The sequence below is a fragment of the Ovis canadensis genome, chromosome 17 (assembly GCF_042477335.2).
Source record: "Ovis canadensis isolate MfBH-ARS-UI-01 breed Bighorn chromosome 17, ARS-UI_OviCan_v2, whole genome shotgun sequence".
In the NCBI taxonomy this organism is placed as follows: Eukaryota; Metazoa; Chordata; class Mammalia; order Artiodactyla; family Bovidae; genus Ovis; species Ovis canadensis.
In genome coordinates, this window is record NC_091261.1 from 74669959 (window position 1) to 74688244 (window position 18286).

Sequence of the window (18286 nt, forward strand, 5' to 3'; positions counted from 1 at the left end):
TTGCTTACTGAGCCAGACATTGGAGCCGAGGCTCCCAGCTGAGCTGCGGGGAGTTGTCTGAAGAGCTCTCTGGCGTCGGCGGTTGGCTGCCCTTTTCAGACACACACCACCTTCCCGCCTTCCTCGGTCACTACCAGAAACCCCCTCCAAATGGTCTGTGGGCTGGAAAAAAAAGCCCAGTTACTGCAGGGAGCACGCATGCCTAACCCCAAAATTAGGCCTAGGCGGCCCGAGACGTGAGAAAAGGCAGAGGCGGCAGCATTGCCCCGCCCTCCCCGCTGGTGCACAACTGCCCCCGGCCCTGCTCCCAGAGCCCCTGGAGGGAGTAGACCCTGCGGACACACAGCCGGCGGGGTCTGCACATCCATCACTCCCTCCGCCCCATCTCTCGCTCAGATTTTCATAAAGCTGTCCATCTCCATAGAAGGCAACCGGCACATTTTCAAAGTCAGGGGGACCGTAGAGGAAGGCAGGTTCCTACAGTGAGGGGTCCGCAGGGCATGATGGAAACTGGAAACCACCCCCCTCCCCCGCCCCCGCCAACCGCATCAGGGTCCCGTTCCACAGCCTGACCAGCTAGGTGCCTGGGAGCAATCCTTTCGGCCTCACTTTTCCTTCATTCTATACCTCAGGGCAGAAGGGCCTCCCCAAGCGGCTCAGTGGTGATTCAGGAGATGAGGGTTTGATCCCTGGGTTGGGAAGATCCCCTGGAGGAGGAAATGGCAACCCACTCTGGTATTCTTGCCTGGGAAATCCCAAGAACAGAGGAGCCTGGCAGTCCATGGGGTTGCAGAGAGTCACAGAGCAGGCACCCACATAGCTCAGCAGACCTTTACAAAGCTTAAGTTAGCGTGTGTTTAAAGCACCGAGTATAGTTTCTGTGGGCACTCATAAATGGTACCCATGGTCAGAGCAGAAATCACTTCCTTGGGAAAGTTGACAGAGCATATTGGCTGCTGAAGGGGTGACCGACTGTTTTCTGCCTGTAGGAAGTAACCAGTAGTTCCCCAAATGTGTATGTCGTGATATATACTTAATGGAGTATACATATGTTTAACAAGTTTTTATATACTGATCTATAACCCCGATCTATAGATATTTACTGTAGTATGTATGTAAACTGGTTATAAGTGTGTGGATTTGAAGCCGGAATCTTGAAAGCAGCCCTGTCTCTACTCTTCTCCCTGCGGAGTGGGTTATCTTCCCTGGTGGACACACAGCCAGAGGCACCTTGGCTGGCCTCTCCACCAGGTGGTGATCACGGCAAGGGGATGCTCGCAGCCCTAGCGGAGCTCTCGTTATTTTTTTCGGTGTGGCTCGGTGCTTTATGTCACTTTTTCCATGAGAGATACCAAAGGAATTTTTATATTTGAGCCTCTCCCTCCAGTATGAGAAATCCAGCTAGTTGCCCGCACACTGCCAGCTCCACTGGGGCCGTTGCCCCATGCCTAACCCCCAAATTAGGCCTAGGCGGCCCGAGATGTGAGAAAAGGCAGACCACAGGGCGCTGGGAGACCCTGGGCGCTGCTGCTTTTCTGACTCGGGGTCCATCACATTTCCTAAGAGCAAAGTGGTGTTTTTGTCTTCGGGCTTTTTTTTGTTTTTTCCCCCTTCTGTATTCTTTGCCTCCTTGGAAATGGAGGGTTTGTTTTTGTAAGAAACCATTTTTTAAATATGAAGTTATAACCTGTGTGACTTCCCTGACGGTCCGGGGAAGTCTGAGCTCCCAATGCAGGGACCTTGGGTTCAGTCCCAGGTTATGGAGCTAAGATCCTGTATGCTGCACAGAGTGGCTGGAAAAAAAAAACAAAAACATGATATAGACGGTTAGGAAATATAAAGGGCTTCCCTGATGGCTCGGCAGTAAAGACTCTGCCTGCAGTGCAGGGGATGTGGGTTTGACCCCTGGCTTGGGAAGAGCCCCTGGAGGAGGAAGTAGCAGTCAACTCCAGAATTCTCGCGGGGGAAATCCCGTGCACAGAGGAGCCTGTCAGGTACAGTCCATGGGGTCTCAGAAAGTCGGACACGACTGCGTGACTGCATCCCCACCAGGAAATGCAAGTCTAAGGAAGAAAAGCATTCTTGATTTCACTAATCTAGAGGCAGTCACTGTTAATACTCTGGAATGTTTATTTTTCTGTCTTCTGGGGTTTTTTTTTTAATGCATTTATAACTTCTTAAAAAGGAAAGAGAAAGAAAAAGAAAGGAACCATACTAGTTGATTCTATAGTTTTGTATCCTGCTTTAGAAAACCCTTTTTCACTATGTGGCCTTTCCCTGTGTCATTAAATACCCTGCAAAAGTAGGATTTATTTCGGCGGCTCCATCACGTGGACCCATCATCATCTGTGTTACTGATTTCTTCTTGTTGAACCCATGGGTGGTTTCCGCTGATCTGTTATTATAAATGACCATAAATATCCCTGCACATATATTCCTGTGTGAATTCTGGGTGTTTCCTCGGGGTAGCCTTTTATAAGTGGAATTTCTAGGTCAGACGGTGGGAACTTTTTTAACATTGCCAAATACTTCCCAGAAAAGGTAAACCCATTCCTGCCTGCAGTGAGTGGGGTGCAGAAGTGCCCTCTCCTGCCTGGGAGGTCAGGGGTCACTGCTTCTGGTGCCCAGGACCCCGCCGGAGACCTGGGAAAAGGAGTGGTGAGGGGGAGGGGCAGGGTTTCCTCGACCTGCCCTTCTCTCCGACGATGCCTTGAATTCTCAGGGAACCTGCCTTGATACTGGCTTCTTTCCGTCGGCTTCCTCTGAGGCCAGGGGCTGTTGAGATTCCGCACCACCATCAGGGCTGGCGCGCACCGCGCATCCCACAGGCAACCCTGAGGTGACGTGCAACACTCACGGGGGTCTGTGTGGTCTGTCCCCCAGGGCTCTGAATGGAATGCATCCAACCTGGAGGAACTACAGGGCTCAGGGTGAGTCTGCCCCCCTTGTCTCCCCTCGTCCTTCCAGGCAGTTTAGAAACCCTCAGCTCAGCCGTCCCGTTGAGGCCGAGCCCTGGTGCCGCCCACCCACCCGCCCGGAATTGCCCACACCCCAGTCTCCAAAGCGGCCACTGGCTTGCTTGATGGGCATAGCTAAACCAGATGTGCTTCGAAATGCCACCTCCTTGAATGATTCAGGGGCTTTAGGTATTACTGGGGTTTGGAAATGTGGGTGTCAGGGAGAACGATTTTAAGCCACCCTCGAACTGTACAGGGCAACCTGAATCCTGGGAGGGCCACGAGCCGCCTCCCACTGCCCTATCGCCTGGCAGGGATGCTGAGCGTCCTATTACCTGTGAGCCAGTCAGCAGTGTGCCCCAGACCACTCCCTGTTCTATCTGAGGTGGTGCTTTGGAGCCTGACACCCACAGTTAGATACTCAGCGTTGGCAAAAACATATACCTCAGTCTGAGAAACGCTTGGGAGCAGGAATTAAAAAAATGTATAAATCTAGACCTTTAAGAACAAATGTCTGGACATCTTTTTAAAAAACAACACAGCCACAAAATCACCATCCTGTTTGTCTGACATGATGGCATTCTTGAATTACTGCATTAAAAGTCAAGACTAAACAAATCTTAAAATATATCTTCAGAGCTACTGGTTAAGATGTGTTCTTTCAACAGAAAGGGATCTTGAAGTGGAGGGTTATCCTGTCTATGCTTTATCTTGCTGGGAATAAATAAATGATTTTAAAGGTTTTTCTCTTTTTCTAAAGCATTTATAAGTATCCTCTTATGAGATCTATTTGAGGTGTTTTCAAACTCCTGAAATTATTTTGGTCTTCCAGGAATGTAAGTATTAAGTAGAGAACTATAGAACCTGGGTTAACTGGGTTAGCAAACCCTCCAGACTGTTTATTTATTTATAGCCTATCTTGTTTGAAAAAGGATTTAAGGCAGTTCCCAAGGGCATGAATAATGGATGGATATATTCAGCTTAACTACTTAAAAGTGGAGACATTGTTTTTTTTTTTTTTAAGCCTCTGTATACCCATAATAGTTCTGAATTCTGAAGCTTTAAGAGACTTAAAAATGTGTTTAACTAATACATATGATGAATTTCTAGAATTAACATTGTTTGACAATGCTTTGAATGAAACTTTCTTTTTATAAGTTTTTTAATGCAGAAATTTGTTTTTTTTAATCATAAATATAATATATTCTCATCATACAGAGGGCATTTAAAAGATACCAGAATGGCAGCCCACTCCAATATTCTTGCCTAGAGAATCCCACGGACAGAGGAGCCTGGCAGGCAGTCCAGGGGGTTGCAGTGAATCGGAGATAACTTAGCGCCAGACTTTCACTTTCAAAACAAACAAAAAACCAAAAAAAAAAAACCCCTATGAAATTCTGCCATGAAAACACAGATCTTTTATAAATGTGTATTTAATGTTCTCTCTGCACAGTTTTTTTTTTCCCTTTTGTGCTATCTTTCTTTTTTTTAAATTTCTTTTGAAGGATAATTGCTTTACAAAATTTTGTTATTTTCTGTGAAACCTCAACATGAATCAGCGATAGGTATACATATATCCCCTCCCTTTTGAACCTCCCTCCCATCGCCCTCCCCATCCCACCCCTCTAGGTTGATACCGAGCCCCTGTTTGGGTTTCCTGAGCCAGACAGCAAATTCCCGTTGGCTATTTAATTTTACATACGCAATTTTTTATTACTCTGTTTTTTTGTCAATCCTTGTTCTGATTTTCCAAATTTGTTCTTTATCTTTTTTTTCTCATTGCAGTGTTGACTATATTTTAAACGTCACTAGAGAAATAGATAATTTTTTCCCTGGCTTATTTGCGTACCATAACATCCGAGTCTATGATGAGGAGACCACAGACCTCCTCGCCCACTGGAACGAGGCGTACCATTTTATAAACAAAGCAAAGTAAGTGGGCAGAGAAGCCAGAGAAACCAGGCTGGGGAAGACGCTGACTGGCAGCCACAGGGCGGGCAGACGTTAATGGGGACCCCAGACACAGCCACCTCCTGGCTCGAGGGTCCAGCGGCACGCCACGATCCTCTGGTTGTAGAGCAGAGGACCCCAGGCGCCGGCAGGGCCAAGTCGCTCATCTTCTCCAGGGCCCCAGATGAGCACCTTCTCTCCCACCTGCCGTGCCATTTGACCCCCATTTCATCATCAGCTCTGGCTCCAGGCACTGCTTCTGTATCAAGCACACACTCTCAGGCGCTCTGCCTGTGGGGAGTTGCTGAGCCGGTGGAGGGGGGGGAGCATGCGGGCCAGACATGACTCAGAGGACCTTTGGGGCTGCTGCCCCGGAGGAATCTGCCCAGACATCTACTCTGGCAAGTGCCCGGAGCCGTGGCCGCCTGCACCTGAGTTCGCTGGACTCCGTTCACGTAGGATGGGGTCACCCATCCCCCAGCGCCCTCAAGCCTGTCTCCAGCGTCAGCCTGTCTTGTCCTCACCTTACCCTCCCAAGGAACACCTCTGTCTCCCTGAAGTAGGACCAGCAGGAAACAACTCTTTTGAGACGCTATCAAGAGACACCCCCACCCCTTCTGCTTTGCACCCCTCCAGCTCAAAGCTCCATGATGTAGGACCAAATCTTAGTTTCCCTGGTTCCTGGGGCATAGACTTCAGCAGTCCAAAAAAAACAAACTGAGATCTGAGGACGAATTTCAAGCCTGGGGTAAAGGAAGTGAGCCTGTCCCTACCTGACAGGTGGGCTGCTTCTAATGTAAGCAGGCAGGCTGGCGCCCTACCTCCTGTACAAATAAACCCTCACAGGTGCGGCCTCCCCAGCCTGTGCCCACCCCTGCCCCCCCAGCCTGTTCCCCCGCACCTTTTTGGAGCAGCAGCAGCTAGAGCAACAGTGTTCCTGGCTTGCCGTGTCTGTTAAATCTGCCCTGCCCGGACCCGTACCGTCTCCTTACAAAAAGCCTATCGGCCCTTCTGTTTCCTTTGGCTTCTTTCTCTGGTGGCTCCTTAGCTCTCCTGTCTGCAGAGGTGCTCTCTCTCCCGGGCCCTGGAGCTTTCCGTCCGCTGACCCCATTTTCCTGCAGTAACCCACTCCCTGTCCCCATCTGCTCTGCAGATAACTCCTTTCGCTGCTGCCTGCCCAAGGGGCTCTGGTCTCCCGGCCCATCCTGGCCAACCCGGGAAGACTCCTGCTTCTTCACTAGAGATGGCCTAATTCAGGAGCTCTCTCCCTGCCAAACTTGGGCCCAGCCGGAGAGCTCCATCTCGATTTCCCATTATGTGCTAATTGATTTGGCAGCCAAGTTATTTCCTTCTGAGGGTCTGTGGACACCTGCTACCTAAACCTCAGGACCTTGGAGGGTTTGGGCAATGAGATGACCTCAGGGTTTTTTGTTTTAAAAATATCTGTCTCACGGAGAGAATGCAGTTGCACCAGCTCGTGCCCTCTCTCCCCGCCCCGGCCGTTGCAGGAGGAACCGCTCCAAGTGCCTGGTCCACTGCAAGATGGGCGTCAGCCGCTCAGCTTCCACGGTCATAGCCTACGCGATGAAGGAATTCGGCTGGACCTTGGAGAAAGCCTACAACTACGTGAAGCAGAAACGCAGCATCACGCGCCCCAACGCGGGCTTTATGAGGCAGCTGTCTGAGTATGAAGGCATCCTGGACGCCAGGTGGGTGACCATGTGCCGGGAAGAACCGACCGGCAAAGCCAGGCTCCAAGAGCCCTGCTGCCCAGCCGCGCTCCCATCCAGCCCAGGGTTGGCTTCCACAGCCAGAAATCCTGCCTCGGGGTTGGCGGGGTGGAGGGGAGCCCGTCTGAGCAAAACAGCTATTGTTTGGGGTTTGATTAGCGGTTTCCAGGAGGGATCTGTGTTGATTGTGTTGGCACGCACAGAAAGCTGTTCTGCGGCTGGAGGGAGCAGGGCACGGCTTCTGATCCAAGGCAGGACTCCCACGTGCGGCTCGGCCCTGGGCTGCCCCGTTTCCTAAGCATCTGCTCTGTGCCCAGCCCCGTGCCAGGTTTCAACGCAGGGCAGCTCCAGGGACTGCAGGGGCAGACCCGGGCCCGCCGCTGCCAAACTGGCAGCTCAGGCCTGACTCATCGTCTGCCCCGGTCACAGTCTCCTCTCCTGAGCTAAGAATTGGCCCCATTCCCCTGCCCCTCCTCCTACTCTTCCCTGGTGGCTCAGCTGGTAAAGAGCCCGCCTGCGATGCAGGAGACCCTGGTTCAATTCCTAGGTCAGGAAGAGCCCCTGGAGAAGGGATAGACTACCCACTCCAGTATTCTTGGGCTTTCGTGGTGGCTCAGACGGTAAAGAGTCCACCTGCAATGCGGGAGAACTGGGTTCAGAAGATCTCCTGAAGATGGGAACGGCCACCCACCCCAGTATTCTTGCGTGGAGTAGCCATACGGACAGAGGAGCCTGACGGGCCACAGCCCGTGGGATTGTGGAGAGTCAGACGTGACTGAGCGACTCGCGCCATCCCCTCGGAAGGTGGCTGTGAAATTCCCACGAGCACCATCCACATGCTTTAGTAGACCCATCTCGTGGTCAGTGATGACGTAGCTGCTTTTTAATTCTCTAACCACCACCACCCACCTACCTAAGGTCTGCAAAGGACAGAGGATCCCTCATTTACGGGGAGTCAGGAATGGACACTGGAGGTTGAGGTGTCCCATGTCACACAGCCAGAGGGCGGCCCAGGGAGGAGGGGCGTTCCCCACGCCTGTCAGCCTCTGGGGGTCCCATGCAGGGTGGTCCTGCCCCCATGGGAGGAGTCCACTCACTCTCCCTACTCCTTTTCTGCTCAGTCTGCCCAAGGCATCCCTGACAGCTGTTCCTGCTTGGTGCCATGGGGAGGCCGCAGGCTAAGTCCGCCAGCTTCTTGGCCACATCTGAGGAAGCAACCAGGGGTCTGGAGAATAGCTCTGGACATCTCTGGACTCCTTCACTGTCAGCCGGAGAGCAGCTGGACGGATGTGCAGGCAGGGCTGAGTGGGAGGGGATGGGAGATATCAGCTCCTTTAGCCCTTTAGTCACTTGCTACCATCAATAGCTTGCAGCCCAGCCAGGGGTCTCCAGGCCAGGTTCACAGCTGCACAGCATTTTGACCTTGAATCCCAGCCCCATCTGATGGCCCGCCTGGCCTGGCCTAGGCACGCAGAGCAGACGGCCGAAAACAGCAGCAAGACCTTAGTTTGCACATCCTTTTATGTTTACATCTCTTAACTCTCGGCCCGCGATGGTGGTGAGTCTCTTAAGGTTTGCAGAGGTGACTCATTGACCTTATTTCATTATGAGTCTCTTATTTTTTTTAACCCTTTATGTTTAAAAATTGTTATATAAAAATAATACTATAGTGCTATAAGACTTTTTTAAAAAGTGACCTGTAATCTCTCTGACCTACACTAGTATTTCCGATTTTCTGGTGTCTTCCAATTTTATTCAGGTACATCACGTGTTTACGTGATCACATGAATGTGTGTAATTTTTTACCAACTCTCTGCTTTCATCCACATTATTTCCCTACAAAGGCAGTAGGAAAAGATACAGTTTCTTCTTTGACCAGTGGGGGTGGAACAGAGACTGAGCATCAGTGGTGTGAACAGGTTCACCAGTGAGCCGGGTCACTGGGGCCGTGATGGGATTCAGGGCCAGGTGCACCAGTGAGCTGGGGCACTGGGGCCGGGATGGGATTTCAGGGCCAGGTGCACCAGTGAGCCGGGGCACTGGGGCCGGGATGGGATTCAGGGCCAGGTGCACCAGTGAGCTGGGGCACTGGGGCCGGGATGGGATTCAGGGCCAGGTGCACCAGTGAGCCGGGGCACTGGGGCCGTGATGGGATTCAGGGCGAGGTGCACCAGTGAGCCGGGGCACTGGGGCCGGGATGGGATTCAGGGCGAGGTGCACCAGTGAGCCGGGGCACTGGGGCCGGGATGGGATTCAGGGCGAGGTTCACCAGTGAGCCGGGGCACTGGGGCCGGGATGGGATTCAGGGCCAGGTGCACCAGTGAGCTGGGGCACTGGGGCCGGGATGGGATTCAGGGCCAGGTGCACCAGTGAGCCGGGGCACTGGGGCCGTGATGGGATTCAGGGTGAGGTGCACCAGTGAGCCGGGGCACTGGGGCCGTGATGGGATTCAGGGCGAGGTGCACCAGTGAGCCGGGGCACTGGGGCCGGGATGGGATTCAGGGCGAGGTTCACCAGTGAGCCGGGGCACTGGGGCCGGGATGGGATTCAGGGCCAGGTGCACCAGTGAGCCGGGGCACTGGGGCCGGGATAGGATTTCAGGTCCAGGTTCACCAGTAAGCCAGGGCACTGGGGCCGTGATAGGATTCAGGGCGAGGTGCACCAGTGAGCCGGGGCACTAGGGCCGGGATGTGATTCAGGGCGAGGTGCACCAGTGAGCCGGGGCACTGGGGCTGGGATGGGATTCAGGGCGAGGTGCACCAGTGAGCCGGGGCACTGGGGCCGGGATGGGATTCAGGGCGAGGTGCACCAGTGAGCCGGGGCACTGGGGCCGGGATGGGATTCAGGGCGAGGTGCACCAGTGAGCCGGGGCACTGGGGCCGGGATGGGATACAGGGCGAGGTGCACCAGTGAGCCGGGGCACTGGGGCCGGGATGGGATTCAGGGCCAGGTGCACCAGTGAGCCGGGGCACTGGGGCCGGGTTGGGATTCAGGGCGAGGTGCACCAGTGAGCCGGGGCACTGGGGCCGGGATGGGATTCAGCGCCAGACCCCCCACGTCTGCAGCATCCTCATCATGTGACAGAGCTGTTCACGTGACCATACCTGGATTGCTCCTGGGGGAGCCACGATGACTTGGGGTCCCAGGGCCTTTTCCATCATCGTTGAATGTCTTAGGGATAAATGATCCCAGAGGGGCTTCACCCAGGTGAGCCCCTGGCATCCACCCAAGCCTTGGGCTGCCCCCCTGCCCCACCAGCCTCTTCCAAGGACCCTCTGGGCACTGGCCTCGGCTCACCTTCCTCCTCCTCCTTTCTCCCAGCAAACAGCGGCACAACAAACTGTGGCGCCAGCAGGCCGATGACAGCTGCCTCCAGCAGCCTGTGGATGACCCCGCGGGGCCTGGGGACTTCCAGCCAGAGACCCTGGACAGCACCCCGGAAGCCCAGCTGCCCTGCTTGGACGCGGCCGCCCCCCTGCCTCAGTTCCCAGGCAGCGGGGCCCTCGGGGGCCCCACTCTGCCCTGCTGTTTCCGGCGACTCTCAGACCCTCTGCTGCGGGCCCCCGGCGATGAGATGGGCGGCCCCGTCCACCTGGAGTATCTGGAGAGGGATGCTCTGCTGGAGGAAGGTGCTCAGCTGGCAGAGGTGTCCCAGCCAGCCAGACCCCCCCGAGAAGGTCCCGGACTCTGTGAGAGGGAAGTGACGAAGAGACCAGAGCCTGGGAGCCCCCAGGCCCAGGGCAGCTCGTTGCCGCAGGCAGAGGAGATGGAAGGGGAGGAGGCCCTGGGAGCCGGGAGGTGGGGGCGGCCGGCAGCCCAGCTCGATAACCTGCTCAACCGGGAAAACCTAAATAACAACAACAGCAAGAGGAGCTGCCCGGACGACCTGGAGGTAGGCGTGGGGGGTGAGGGGGGCATGCCTGCCACTTCCGTTCCGCCCGGGGGCAGCCCCCGCTCCATGCAGCCCCTGGGTGGATTTCCGAGAGGTTCTGCAGGCCCTTCGGGAGGGTAGACAGTGGAGGACCAGAGGCCCCGAGGAATGTCTGTACACTGCTCCCTTGACCCCGCTGCCCCGTTGCTGTGTCAGGCAAGGCTTCTAAATTTTTTTTTCTTACGTAAAATGTAAGACATGTAAATTGTTACCCAGCTTTGATCTTTACCAGTGTGTGGCTGTTCTTCTTTTCATCTCACCCCCATACACTTTCCCATACCCCGGATTATTGTTCAGTTGCTCAGTGGTATCTGACTCTTTGCGACCCCATGGACTGCAGCACACCAGACTTGCCTGTCCATCACCATCTCCTGGAGGTTATTCAGACTCATGTCCATTGAGTCGATGATGCCATCCAGCCCCATCGCATCCTGTCGCCCCCTTCTCCTCCTGCCTTCAATCTTTCCCAGCCTCAGGGTTGTTTCCAGTGAGTCGGCTCTTCACATCAGGTGGAAACAAATCAAATCCCCAGTCTGTCGTTCCCATCACAAATGCTTCCATATATATCAGGACCACAGGACCACTGCCACCTTGGGAAAATTGGTAGCAGTCCTGCAGCACCATCTGACATAGTCTTACAGACCCTGTTGGTGTATGAAGCCCACCTCCGGCTGGTTCCCTTGTCGAGGCCGCGGGCACCTGTGTTTGGGTCTGTATTAGAGTCATTCCCAAGCTGTCTTTGCCCTTCGCCACCTCTCTGCGAAGAGCGCAGTCAGGTGATGGTTTCTCGGAGCCGCGCTCTGTCGTGCCAGACGAGCAGGGTCTGTCATCAGGCTGCAGACCCCAGACCCTTTCTGAAAGGGAGATGCGGTTACTGTGCCAGAAACGTTATTTCACCAATTCCCACGCTGCCCTGAGGGCTTCCCTGGTGGCTCAGTGGTAAAGATTCCACCTGCCAGTGCAGGAGACATGGCTTCGCTCACTGGTTTGGGAAGATCTCCTGGAGAAGGAAATGGCAACCCACTCCAGTGTGCCTGCCTGGGAAACCTCATGGACAGAGGAGCCTGGGGGGGTCACAAAAGAGTCAAGACACGACTGGGTGACAGGACAACCACCACGATCCTCTGAGGGCAAAGTCACCCTGGTTTCCAGGCGAAATCGGGGTGCTGGAAAGGGTCATTTGGTGCAGGAGGCAGAGGCAAGAGTTGAGAAGGGAGGCCCTTGGAGGTCCCACTCCTGGCTGTGTAGCCAAAGGATTCGTCCAGGATCGTGGGTTCACAGCTTGCAGGAAGTTCAGTGTCTAACTCGTCTCCAAACCTGCATCAGTCACGGTTGAGCAGGTTCCGGTTCTGAGAGCTCTCTGTCCTGACACCAGCTGAAGGGAGAGCACCGCCCGCCACCCTCCTTGTATTTTTCGGTCTTCAGCTTGTACTGCACCCTCACCATGTTCTTGCCCCTTGCAGCATGACGCGATCTTCGGGATCCTTAACAAAGTGAAGCCTTCCTACAAATCCTGCGCCGACTGCATGTACCCTGCAGCCGGTGGGACCCCCGAGGCCTTCGGGGAGCGATGCAAGAACCCCAGTGCTCCCGCCATCTGCACCCAGCCCACGTTCCTGCCCCAACTCACGTCTTCCCCTGTGGCCAGCAGGTCCCGAGCTTTGGAGAAACTGGCCTCTGGCCCAACGGAAACTGCCCCCTTTCTACCACCAATAGGTTCAAGGAGGCCAGACACCAGTGGCCCAGGGGCTGGGGCTGCCCTGGAGCCCCCAGCCAGCCTTCCGGAACCTTCCAGAGAGACTCACAAAGCCCTACCAAAGTCCCTCGTGAAGAATTCTCACTGTGATAAGAACCCTCCTGGCTCGGAAGCAGCGAAGGAAGACTTGTCACCCAAGAAAGATCCGAAGCCGGCCAAGGACCTGCGGCTGCTGTTCAGTAAAGAGGCCGAGAAGCCCACGAGCAACAGCTACTTGGTGCAGCACCAGGAGTCCATCATCCAGCTGCAGAAGGCGGGCCTGGTCCGCAAGCACACCAGAGAGCTGGAGAGGTTGAAGGGCACACCCGCCGAGCCGGCGGCCCCGTGCCGGGACGGCCCGGCCGCCATCCCCGAGGAGAACCAGGACTCGCCTCTGCCCGGCCGAGCCCCAGGCCCTGAGAAGCCCGAGCCCGGCCCCCCTCTGCTCGAGGGAGCCCCGCTAAAGAGCCCCCCGCCCTTCCTCTGCCGCCCAGACCACGCCAGTCACTTCTCCAGAGACTTCCTGAAGACCATCTGCTACACCCCCACCTCGTCCTCCATGAGCTCCAACCTGACGCGGAGTTCGAGCAGTGACAGCATCCACAGCGTCCGCGGGAAGCCGGGGCTGGTGAAGCAGCGCACGCAGGAGATTGAGACCCGGCTCCGGCTGGCGGGCCTCACCGTCTCGTCCCCGCTCAAGCGCTCCCACTCCCTGGCCAAGCTCGGCAGCCTCAACCTCTCGACCGAGGACCTGTGCAGCGAGGCCGACATGTCCACCGCAGCTGACTCCCAGGACACCAGGTTGAGCGAGTCTTCCCTCTTGCACGAGCCCCCAGTGGTCGCCAGGAGTTCGGCCACAACCTCAAAACCGTCAGGGAAATCTGCCCTGGAAAACTTGAAAAGCCCTTCGTGGCTGGGCAAAAGCTGACCCACCTCTGGCTGCGTTTGGACTTGTGCGATCCCCCCCTTAGCCTCCCTGTGGATTTCTGGTCCACCCCTGCCATCTGGATGTCCCTTAAGCAACTGGCGTTATCCTCGCCTTTCCTCCCCTTCTCTTTGCAGAGGGGAGAAAAGGCAACAAAATTGCCGAACATACAGCACAAGAAGAGAGAGGGCAGCGTGGGTGTCTGTGGCCTGGGAGAGCCAGCAGTTGTCAGCCAGTAGACTCTGACCCCTAAGCGAATGTTTCTGAGAAGACTCATGTTTTAAGGAGAGCATTTATACGGAGATGCGGAGATGTGCAGGCATCAAAAAGCCCCTCCACGCACAACCTGCAAACGAATAGCCGTGGTGTGGCGTCGGCACCACAGGGGCTCGTCTTCGCTCATGCAGGCCCTCGTGGGGAGACCCATGGATGGCACTAGAATTCCTACCTCTGATCCTGCTGTGCGTGTTTTTTATTTTTAAAAATCCAGTAATGACCAAGGCTTGTTCCAGGGGAAAATGCTGTGTCAGAAAAGGGTTTTTTTTTTTTCCTAAAGAGAACTTTTCTGTTGTTGCTGTCAGGACCCACGCCCCCTTCCCCCAAAAGTGTCAAGACTTTTAAAGTTGCCCGCACCAAACACCGCTACTTAAAGCGACAGGAAGGCACAGACGCCGTCATTGGACCGACTCCGGGGCGCGTGGAGGTCCTCTGAGCTTTGACTTGCCGGTGCTGGCGTGTTGTCACAGCTGAGTGATGCGGGTCTGGCCAGCCCTGATGGAGGCAGTGGGCAATCTGTGTGTGGTCCTCGTTGTCCCCCCGCCCCAATCTGGGGAGAAGGACCCACAAAGTTATCGTTGAGTCTCACCTGCTGCAGAAGCCCACACGGTCCTACGAGGATTTCAAAGGCGCTCTAGCATCTGGCGGGGCTGGGGAGGGGTTTCAGAGACATGGGTCACCCCACCGGAGCCCCGGCACTCAGGTTCATTAGGTCACACGTACTCAAGTCTGGGGAGGAAAGGGAGAGGTCAGCAGTGAGAGACGCTCAGTTACTCGAGGAGCAGCTCGGCAGCAGCTTCTCTGAGAAGCGGGACTGGTGGGAAGCTGCTCAGATGTTTACAAGTCACCCCTTCCTGTGGTGAGAACGCTGCTTCCTGCTTCTCCACGGCTCTTCCCAGCGGGCCGGGAAGGCTTGAGATCCCGCCCGGCTCCAGGGGTAGCCCCTCTGAGGATCTTGAGTAGAGGGACTCCTCTGATGTCAGCAGGCAAGACAGGGTGTTAAAACATTTTGGAGAGAGAAAAGAGGTTGGTTAGATTTAATGCAGGCGTCAGCCAACCATGGCTGGGGTGTGTCGCCCCATGAGCTAAGATGGGGTGTTTTTTTTTTTTTCATATTTTCAAAGTGTTAGCTAAAAATTACCAAACAGGCAACAGAGACCATGTAGCCTGCAAAACTGAAGATACTTTATAATCAGGCCCTTTATAGAAAACCTTTCCTGAGCCCTGGTTTTACTTGAAAACCCAGGGCTTGCCCCAGGCCCTTGGGGAAGAAACTCTGGGGAGTTAGAAGGCCTCCCTGCCTCTTTTGTCACCTCAGGCCAAACCCTGTCCTCCTCCCGACCCAGTCCTTGCCAGCCCACCCCCAGTGTCTCTCCCCCGGGGGTCGAGGGGCCCCTAGTGGCTGAAGCTTCCCCGCGGTTGCAGCTTGCCCTCAGATGGGTCCACCGGATTATTTCAGTGAAACTAGACATCCTTCAAGGGCCAGCCGAATTCCAGAAGTGGGTAAATGAGTCTCATGTTGGTCCAAACTGGGCCTCTCAGAGCAACCCATGCAGAGTTTTCAGAAACAAGACCAGTCCATGTTTCAGCTCGTGGGTGGAGCTTTTGCAAAAAGCCCTCTCTAGAAACTTTCTCCCTGACCTTTTTTTTTTTTTTTTAAGTATATGTTATTTCACCTTATAGGAGTTTTTTTCCCCACCGCTGTCAATTGGAATCACCTTAGATGATCTGCCGGGGCTGATCAGAAAACCCAGTTGGGTTTCCGCCTCTCTCTTAGCCACCACAAGAGCATGGTCTCAAAAAAAAAAGTATCAGGTTCAGTGTTTTGCCAAATTGCATTTCATGTGGTGGGTCAATTTTTGTGTCAAAAGAATCCTGTAGATTTGATGATGACAGGCTTATGTTGTTTGATTTTTTGTTTTTTAACCATGCCTAGGTATGATACATTTTGAAGACCTTCATTTTGAAAGCCATAGTTTTTTTAATCCAGGTAAAGGATGGGAGTAGGATCACAAAGATGAGGGGGTCTTTGGCTTTTGGCAGAGTTATCCATTCACTGTCAGAAGTTAGTCTGTTAACACTGAAACTAGGGCCCAGGTCCCCACCGTCAGAACAAAGCGAAGCCTTCTGAATAGGAAACATTCTAGCCTGGAGAAGAGAGTGAAGGCTTTTCTCCCAGATTAGTGGCATAGAGACCAATGTGGATTGCTGTTTTAAATGGTACGCTAATAAGACCAGAGTGTTCTACCAGGCTTGGGGGCGTCTCGACAAAGACAGATGCATTAGTGGTGTCTGAAAAGAAAGCTTGCTCCATAAGCTTCTTGACCAAGCTTTGTCTGTACCTTAGCGCGTGGGGGAAATTCGGAATGTGGGCAGCAGAGGTTTATGCTGTGAAAGTCATGGATTTTGGTGACCGGCTGTCTTCATGGAATGCCTTTGTTGAACCAGGCAAGAGCAGAAGGTTTCTGAATCAGCTTGGTGCCCATAAACTCAGCTGTTTCCTCTTCCCCCTCCACCTCCCTGCTGGTTCCCCATTTGCACAGCATGCCAGCAGGAGATTCAGCTTGCCTAGGTCTTTCTCTTGCGTGGATTCACGGAGGTCATCTCACTGAGTTTTGTTGAGTCCGAGCGGGGAACTGGTCGCAGAGAGGGGAAGCCGTGCTGCCCTCTGGTTGGCGCGTGACCTTGCCGATTTCCATATCTTTGTCTCGTGGCAGTGTGCATCACTGCATGTACGTCTTGAGAACAGGCTTCCTGCCCCTGGTCTCCCCTGCCTCCTTGGTCTCAGTGCAGGCACCCGTGCCAAACTCCAGGCTGCCAAACAGCTCTCTGCTGGGTGGGGGCACCCATTGCATCAGGCAGGAGTGTACTCTGTCCAGCCCCCTTGTGCTCCATCTATCCCACCCTGTCCAGCTAAGAAAGCATTCCAGCCCTTTCTAAGCATTTTCCCTCCTGGATAAGCCCAGAGGATGGATGCCTAGGATGGAGCCAGAACAGCCATAGAATTAACATCAGGACAACCATGTATATCAGCCCTGCACTCAGGCCCCATCCCAGGGGGGGCCCCTGCTCCTTAGTGAGAGGAAGTGCTGGCATCTAGTCGAGATCACGTGCAGAATCTCACCCAAGGTGTTGGAAGACCAATGCGCTGTCTGCCACCTGGAAACGCTGCTCTGGCTTGCCAGCCAGCAGGGCTTCCCTGGACCCACGCGGGCAGCGAGTCCCTCTGGGCCCCTCCGGTAGGGGAGCCAGGTGGCGGGAGATTTGGGACATCTGGCCAGCATGGTGCAAGTTCACCTGCTCTTGTCCTACCCCAGCATCTTGGCCAGACGAAGGTACTCACGGATCCCCGTGTTCAGCTAACTTGGTCTTTTTATCATCTGCTCTGGAGAAGGAAATGGCAACCCACTCCAGTATTCTTGCCTGGAAAATCCCATGGACAGAGGAGCCTGGTAGGCTACAGTCCATGGGGTTGCAAGGAGTCGGACACAACTGAGGGACTTCATTTTGTTTCTGCAGATGAATACCTGTGTGTGTGAGATCGTGAGAGATCGCACAGATACATATATTTGAGTCTATACGTCTGTCACTTGAACGAGAGCATCACGTGCGTTCCCCTCCCCTCATCCACACACACAACTGTCACCCAAGCTGTGGAGCGGGTCACCTTGAATGGTCTGGAGCGACACTGTGCGGTGGATCTGGATGTGACCACCTCGTCCTTTTGTCCTGTAGTAGGCCCCCGTGGCCCCGGCAGGTGTTAGCCTCCTAGCGGGACCCTTGAGAGCCAGAGCCCCGTCCTCCACTATCCCTCTGTCAGCAAGGAGATGGCCGCTCCCTCCCTCCTCTTCAACACTGTAATTATTGTTTTACAATCGAGTGCCTTAATAATAGTTTACAAATACTGTGTATTTATGGGCAGCCGTTCCGCTTTCGCCTTCTGTGATTGGATACTTTGCCTTGTCCGCGGTGGTTGGCGCTGGGGCTGGAATTTGCCTGCCCCATACTTGGGCTGATCTGCTGGGCGGCCTGCCCACAGCCAGGCCAGGGGCATCGCTAGAAACAGTGCTGGCTGGCGGTCCCTATGGGCGAGGCAGGCGCTGTTTCAGCCGAGGGCCCGTAGTAAGTGAAGAAAAGACAGGATTGGTAGGCCAGCCAGCTCTGGCCCCTCTGGACCACAGCCCTGCCCCTTCCCTACACCCTCCCCATCACACAGCTGTTCTCCTGTTCAGTAGAGTTTTTATTACCATCTTGTCCCCCCCCCCACCCCCGTTTTCCTCTGTTTTGGTGTCCTGAGCTCTTTGCAGCAAAATGCAGGTACAGGTCTTCCACAGTCAGGAGCCCCCTCCCCCCAAGATAGCCTGCCCTTTGGTTTTCAGAAGCTGCCAGTGGGTGCCAGTGTGTTGCGTTATGGTATCAATGATTTTTTATTATGTATTGTTTTTCTTCTTGGTTTTTTTATATTACATATTTAAAAGGCAGTATCTTTTGTACTGTGAATTTGCAGTAGAAGATGCATAAAGCACTTTTTTTTTTTTTTTACTTCTGTTGGTGTGTATTGTATATAGTCTGTGTGCTTCTTGTGAGGAAAATAAACTTTCTTTATAAATGCTTGATGACCTCTGAACTTGTGCAAAAAAAAAAGCAGCAGCCCCTCCAGCCCTGGCCAGGAAAGTCGAGACACAGCTGTGTGCTGGCCCCATGCTAAACAGCTGGACAAGTGAGACCAGAGAAAGAACCAGGAGAAAGGTCAGCTGCTGCAGGAATCATCTTTTTCTTCCT

General features: G+C 54.2%; 1 protein-coding gene across 1 annotated transcript in view; it reads left to right on the top strand.

Annotated features, from left to right (window-relative positions):
• The window catches only part of SSH1 (slingshot protein phosphatase 1), a 57453-nt gene extending 39335 nt beyond the window's left edge, over positions 1 to 18118 (top strand). Inside the window, exons 11-15 of the mRNA XM_069558257.1 lie at positions 2884 to 2930; positions 4743 to 4889; positions 6416 to 6616; positions 9959 to 10529; positions 12032 to 18118. Coding sequence (XP_069414358.1) covers positions 2884 to 2930; positions 4743 to 4889; positions 6416 to 6616; positions 9959 to 10529; positions 12032 to 13231 — 2166 coding nt within the window. The 3' untranslated portion in view covers positions 13232 to 18118. The remainder of the gene's footprint in view (positions 1 to 2883; positions 2931 to 4742; positions 4890 to 6415; positions 6617 to 9958; positions 10530 to 12031) is intronic.
• Positions 18119 to 18286: the final 168 nt, after the last annotated feature.